Source organism: Euprymna scolopes, chromosome 16 (assembly GCF_053919585.1).
Source record: "Euprymna scolopes isolate OS-2025 chromosome 16, ASM5391958v1, whole genome shotgun sequence".
Taxonomy (NCBI): Eukaryota; Metazoa; Mollusca; class Cephalopoda; order Sepiida; family Sepiolidae; genus Euprymna; species Euprymna scolopes.
The window spans coordinates 127,411-134,232 of record NC_136497.1 but is presented as its reverse complement, the minus strand read 5'-3'; the positions used below and the strand labels follow the sequence as shown (position 1 = coordinate 134,232).

Genomic DNA, 6,822 nt, shown 5'->3' with positions numbered 1-6,822 from the left:
ATTGTTTAAAGGCTTGGTCAGAGACATCAGAAAGTCACCATTTATAGCTTCTTTGTGTATTACGGTATAAAAAGCATGAAATAGAAACTCCATTCAACACACGACAAACTCTGAACATTTAAGGTTTAAATAACTTTTATCATTAACAAAAGACTAGATTGAATGTGCGTGTTTAAAAAAGTTCATTTTCATGTGTTTTCACCTTTCAAAATAATACAAAGACGTTGAAATAAACGAAAAAAGAGGGGTAATGTTTATAAAGAGTATTTATTCCTTGTTTCCTTTTGTTGGTAGAGTAGCGGCCACAAAGAAGAGTGTTTGCAGGCTTTTAACAGTGAAAGTGGGTGACTCACTCGACTGCACCCATATTTTGTTTCCTTAGTGTCTCGTTTCCCTTCTCTCTCGTTTACAAAAAACATAGGGTTTTTACTCTTCTTACCAGCTTCCACAGACATGTTGGTTGTTAAATTTTATTTTTATTGCACCCCGTTCCCATCAGATAATAACTACTATTTTTCTTTTTTCTTTTTGTTTGCTTGACGGACAAACTTTGAACATTTAAGTTTTAAATAACTTATCATTAACAAAAGGCTAGATTGAATGTGCATGTTCAAAAAAGTTCATTTTCATGTGCCGTCACCTTTTAAAATAATACAAAGTAAGGCATTGGAATAGATAGAGAAAAGTAGGGAGAATGTTCATAAAGACTACTTACTCATTGTTTATTTTTGTTAATCGAGTAGCAATAACAAAAAAGGAGTGTTTGCCGAGTTTTAACAATGAAAACGGGTGACTTTTAACTTGACTGAATCCGTGTCTTGACATATTTTGTTTCCGTGGTGTCTCGTTTCCCTTCTCTCTTGTTTACAAAAAAACATGGGTTTTTATCTCTTCTTATCGGCTCCCACAGACAGGTTGGTTGTTAAATTTTATTTTTATCGCGCCCCACTTCCATTGGCTTATCAAATTTTATTATTTTTCTCTTTCTGACTGGATGTGTGCATGGAGCTTATGCGTAATGACGCGTTTACACATTTTTTCTGTGATAACAAACAAGTAAACATCCAGCTGGGAGTTTATTAGCTTTTTTATGAATCCTCACAAATTCTAATTTTACAAATATTGCAACGATCATAACAATCGTCGACTAACGATACCTTCATCGTAATCCTGCTAGTATCTAACATATTACAACCAGTGGCGGCTCGTGCCTGAGATTAGTGGGGGTGCTGTTTTTAAAAAATACCTATTGTTTTAATATTGTGTAAAAATAAAACAAACGTAAAAATATAATTTATACGTATGCATACGATGACGAAAAATTTCTGGGGGTGTCGCCAAAACTCGTCTTTTTGGGAAACGATTGGGGTAAAAAATGAGAAAATAATGTCAAGCAACAACACAAAGAGAAATAAAAGGTAATTAATTGAGACCCTGTAAACTGTTAGAATTATAAATGTTTATTTAAAGAAAAAGGTGTCTGGTTGCTTTGAATTCCCAAAAGCTTGTAAAATAAAATTTACTAAGTAACAAATAGAGAGAAAAAAAGGGAGAAAAAATCAAAGACAAAAAGGCATTCAATATAAAAAGGAAAAAAGGCAACTGGGCAAAAATTCACATTAAAATGGTCTCTCAAAAGGGAGACTTTTCAAAATATATAAAATGTTCTTAATATCAAAGGCTTACTTGAAGTCTGAATGAAAAAGAAAATAAACATTTCAAAACAGGGAATCCTTTAAGACGTGTTTTTCACCAATAAAACGAACCTTCAAAGGTTTTTTTAAATGTTTCTCTCGCCCGAAATAGGGTTCCAAACAAATGGTCCACTCTCCTTTTCATGAAGGGTTGTCAGTGTCTCTCTCTCTCTCTCCTAATTCCTCCTTTCTTTGGAGTAAGCAGTTTTACTCAAAAATTCCGACACAGTTCTTATAGTTGGGCTCTCTACCCAACGTTTAAATAAAATGAAATTTATCGACGGCACGTCGAATGTTCTTCTTTGAAAGGGAGGTGCTTTACAAACACTTCAATACATTCCTTTTAAAAAAAGCACTCCACTGTCAGAAAAGGATAAAAAATATACAAAATACGTTGCCGAAAAACGGTCAGCAACAGAGTCTAAAGGATGCTTCTTCCAAGATGGCCAACCTCCAAACTGATTTTTTTAAAAAGGGCACATAAAACGGGGCACTGTGGCGTTGCCAGAAGTTCCACAAGGATCGTGATTGGCCAATAGCCAAGGGCAAAAAGGAGGAAGAAAAGACAGGTCGTTTCAAATTGGGAGAGAGATAGAGAAAGAGAGAGAGAGGTAAAGAGGGAGATGGGGCGAGAGAGAAGCGCACACACTCACAGGTCAGTTAAACGGCCAACTACTACATACGTGTACCAGGCAAAAAGGGGAAGGGAGTCACAAAGCCAGCGAGTCAGTCGCTCAAGGCAGCCCATCTCCCACCCCACTTGCACTGTGTGATGGCGACAAGAATCTTTAAAGTAAAATTTCGGAAAATGATTAAAAATACAATAACTTAAAGGAATCCTAAATAGATGTAAATATTTTAAATATTTTACTTATTACATTCATTTGAAAGCAAACTCAATTTTTCTTGTTTTAATTTGTGAGGAAAGATTGATAATTTTCTCCTTAACTTCTGAATGACTGCTGAAGAACGTTTTTTCAATTGAAAGCACTGCAAGTGCATTTAGTCTTTCGCAACCCATGGTGCTCCTTAGAAAAGTTTTTATTCTTTTCAGACTTGAAAAACACCGTCTTGCCTCTGATGTAGTCATGGGAATTGTCATGATAATTTTTATGAGTTTTGTGATTTCACTATAAGAACATTGTTTTAATTGTTTTCCAAAATAAATTTCAGGAGATCAATTAGTTTGCAATACTCATGGATATCTGACCTACTATAAAATATTTCTAGCTCAGTTTCAAACTTTCCTTTCAATCATTGGATATGCTTCAGTTGTCAAGGATATCTGTTCTGTAGGTAGTTTTTTCTTAAAACTAGCAAAGCTTTTCTTGTAAAACAATTTAGCAAGTATTAAATGTTTAGTTGAAGAATATCTGTCCGTTATATCAACAGATATATAGTCACACAGTTCTTTAGCTTCGCCCTTGGGTGTTTGTGAAGGATTTTCACAGTATTTGGTGTTTCTGTAGTGAAGTAGAAGAAAAATGAAATAAAAAAAAATATATAAGACACAGCTGTTCCTTCCAAAAGGTCGAGCTCTTCAACGTCCAAAAAGAATTCGCCGTCACTTCTTCCAACCGTCGTTTCACTCTCTGCGCTCTTCACCCCTGCTTAAAAAAGTACCGTTTATATGCTGCCCATTTCTCCACTTATGCAAATTGACTATCAACCAGAGCCATCTAGTTTTCCATTTCTCCAAACAGCCAATTTGCAAAGGGGGACAACTCAAACCACACAGAGCCATCTAGTTTTCCATTTCTCCAAACAGCCAATTTGCAAAGGGGGACAACTCAAACCACACGCCCCCTTGATCTACACCAGGGGTCACCAAACTTTTTTCACAGTGGGCCGGATAACTGAAAGAATGACGAGCGCGGGCCGCATAATCGTTCTGTTCAATACTTGCAAGCCAGAACGAAAGCTCTGGGGAAAAAGACGAAAAACTAAGTTTAGCATTCCATGTTAATCAAAAAACAAAGATAACCAACATTTTATTTACTAAAAAGTTTTCAAAGAAGGCGACGTAAGCAAAAAGATAGTTACATCAAACCTAGTGTGCACATATCCGAATCTCACAACCTAAACAGCAAAAACGTTAAGTGAGATTTGTGAAACTGACGTTTGGCTTTCAAGATATCATCAATGTTTGGTTTGGAATTGCTGCACCCAATCAAGAGAATTGCTTTCAAATGATCATCAGTCAATCTCGTTCGATGTGTTGACTTTACATACTTCATTTTTGAAAATGTTTGCTCACAGACATAAGTTGTTCCAAACACTGATGCCATACCAGCGGCAAATTTCTTCAATTTCGGAAACTCAGGATCAGGTAAGCAGCGGTAAAATTCAACAAGTTTTCCTTCTCTGTGCTTCTCTTTCAACAAGTCATTTGCTTGCAAATCAATGAGTTCCAACTGAGTTCAACTGGCACATCATCGAGGTTACAATCAAACGGATTCTGGAACAGAAGAATGTCACTCTCAGTTCTGTCGAGATCTGAAAATATCTCAAAAAAATGCTTCTTCAAGTCACGAATAATCTTTTTTGGAAAATCGAGGTTGACATCTTCAGCGATTGAAGCGCAAAACTCTCTGAAACAGTGAAAATGAGAGAAGTTTTCTCCTTCCAGTTGTGCTTCAAACAATGACAGCTTTCTCCGAAATCCTTTGATGATTCTGTAGAGATCACAGACGAGGTTATCCTTTCCCTGAAGTTTCAAGTTCAGTTCATTCATGTAGGATGTGATGTCGACCAAAAAAGATAACTTTGACAGCCAGATAAAATCTGACATCTGTGGATCGGCTCTATCTTTTTCAGTGAGAAAAACATCTATTTCGTTTCGGAGCTTGTAAAAACGAAACAGGACTTTACCACAGCTGAGCCATCTCACTGCTGTGTAATAAGGCAAGTCACAGAAATCAGACTCAATTTCTTCAAGAAAAGCCTGGAAATGACGGTGATTGAGTGCATTTCCCCGAATGAAGTTCACAGCAGAAACGACTGAAATATCTAAGTCTTTCCTACAGAGTGCTTGCTGATGTATGATGCACTGTATGAACAGAGCGCCTGGAATTTGAAGATCTTCCAACTGAGTCCTGATCTGCCCCACCAGACCCTTCCTCCCTCCAGCCATGTTTTTACCTCCATCAACTGTAACACCTCGAAGCTGATTCCACTGAAGGTTATAGTCTTGCAAAGTTTTCTGCACTTCCATGAAAATGTCTTTTCCAGTTGTTCCATGCATGCTGCAAACGGATGCCAACTCTTCTGTTATCTGAAAGTCCGAATTGACACCAAGAATGAACACGAGAAGTTATGATCAGTGGACTCATCCAGCGCCAGAGATTACCACAAGAAGTTCCTAGCTTTCTCACGTATCTGTAGCTCTATGTTCTCTCCAAGTTCTTCTGTTCTCCGCACAACTGAACTTGTCGAAAGGCTGATACTTCAAAACAAATCGGCTTTCTCAGGACACAAGTCATTTGTTGCTTCCATCATACACGCTTTGATGAAGTTGCCATCAGTAAACGGTTTTCCTCGGTCTGCCATCTTATGCACTATTTTGTAACTTGTACGAGTGACAGATTCATTTTCAGCAAACTTTCTCGTGAAGAGGTTTCTTTGAATTTCTAAACCACGTTTCATGGACTCATATTTCTCAGAGCGTAACTTTCCAGAAAACTTTGAATATGTTGATAGATGTTTTGTTTCATAGTGACGCCGAATATTGTACTCTTTCAAAACGGCAACACTTTCGCTACATATCACGCAACTAGCTTTCTGGTCCTTTGTTTCAACAAAGAAGTACTTTACTCCCCATTCTTCATTGAAAACGCGACACTCGGCGTCCACTTTTCTTTTCTTAGAAACCATAATGAAGGGTGAAGAAAACAGGATCTGAAAATGAAAAAGAAATTGAATTAATTTTGGCGCTTGACCTTTCGACCTTTTTCCACTGAACCACTACCATCTCGGAATGGTAAATGTAAAACGATTGATATTTATTAATTTTCTCGCTTGAGTAGTTTGGCTCTTTGTCTACTAAGTGTCAGAGTACGGAGCGATCAAACACAGTACAAGGCCTGCCGACCAATTTTACACCCCTTACGGCAGGGAGGTAAGGATTTTAAAAATGAGTCAATTTTGACTGCTTTTATATTGTCTTCAAACAAGTTGAAACATCTTAATTTTGTATAAATATAGACATATAGGTGAAAGTAATCCAATAAATCACCAAATGAATGTCAAATTATCAATTCAATCACTCATTTTAAAAAAAAATTGAATATAAGTATTATGAATATAATTTTTTGATCCTTAAAAGGACTTTTGAATAACAGTAAATAGATAAAAATTAAGTAATTCTAATAATAAATTAAAACAAATATTTGCCAGGGTTGATAAAAAATTTTAATATGCTGAAAACAAAATCAGAGTCAGGAGCAAAACGTTTCCCTTTTCAAAAATTTTCTGAACTTATATAATCATATTAAAATTTGTTAATTGATTAAAAGAAATATTAATATATCTGACAAAAATCATTGAATACCAGTCTCATGGGATAGAATGCAGAACATGACATATTGAAATTGACCTGTGCACCTTGAAGAGATCTATAACAAGATTATTTTATCTGAAAAATCATAGAATTTATTTTTTTAAGCATCTTATCAATGAAATTAATAAATAATCATGCATGAACATTTTTTTTAAATTAAAAAAATATGGAGAAATAATAATTTTTACTGTGATCATCAAATTTTAAAACTTCAAGAAAATTTTTGTATTATTATCTTAGATTCAAAAAAGGATGCACAATCATAATATAGTCTATTTTGCTTTAGTCGATTTTCAGTAACAGAGAAGGTACAAAATTTATTTTAAGTAAATTTATATTTTGTGTCTTAAATAAACATTTATCAAAAATATGCTAAAAAAACACCATTAAATTCCTTAATATTAATAGCTCCAAATAAATTGTTTATAAGTTTTGGCGAAAAGTACCCTAACCATAAATTTTTGAGACAACGAAAAACAACTATATAGAATTAATTAACTCAATTACAATCCGACAAAGATTTAATTTTTATTTTATTATTAGAATTACAATTAGCGATGACGCAAGATT

The 6,822-nt window shown here is 35.1% G+C and overlaps 2 protein-coding genes across 2 annotated transcripts in view; both read right to left on the bottom strand.

Moving 5' to 3' along the window:
* Positions 1–248: 248 nt before the first annotated feature.
* LOC145295815 (general transcription factor II-I repeat domain-containing protein 2B-like) overlaps positions 249–6,822 on the bottom strand; it is a 69,616-nt gene continuing 63,042 nt past the window's right edge. Inside the window, exon 2 of the mRNA XM_080141500.1 lies at positions 249–5,591. Coding sequence (XP_079997626.1) covers positions 4,072–4,938 — 867 coding nt within the window. The 5' untranslated portion in view covers positions 4,939–5,591 and the 3' untranslated portion in view covers positions 249–4,071. The remainder of the gene's footprint in view (positions 5,592–6,822) is intronic.
* Positions 5,142–5,567, bottom strand: LOC145296286 (general transcription factor II-I repeat domain-containing protein 2-like). The gene has a single exon (XM_080142484.1). It carries the CDS (start codon positions 5,565–5,567, stop codon positions 5,142–5,144), a length of 426 nt encoding a protein of 141 aa, XP_079998610.1.

Coding starts and splice junctions, on each gene's coding strand:
- LOC145296286 (XM_080142484.1), bottom strand. CDS start 5,567: ATGGTTTCTAAGAAAAGAAAAGTGGACGCCGAGTGTCGCGTTTTCAAT.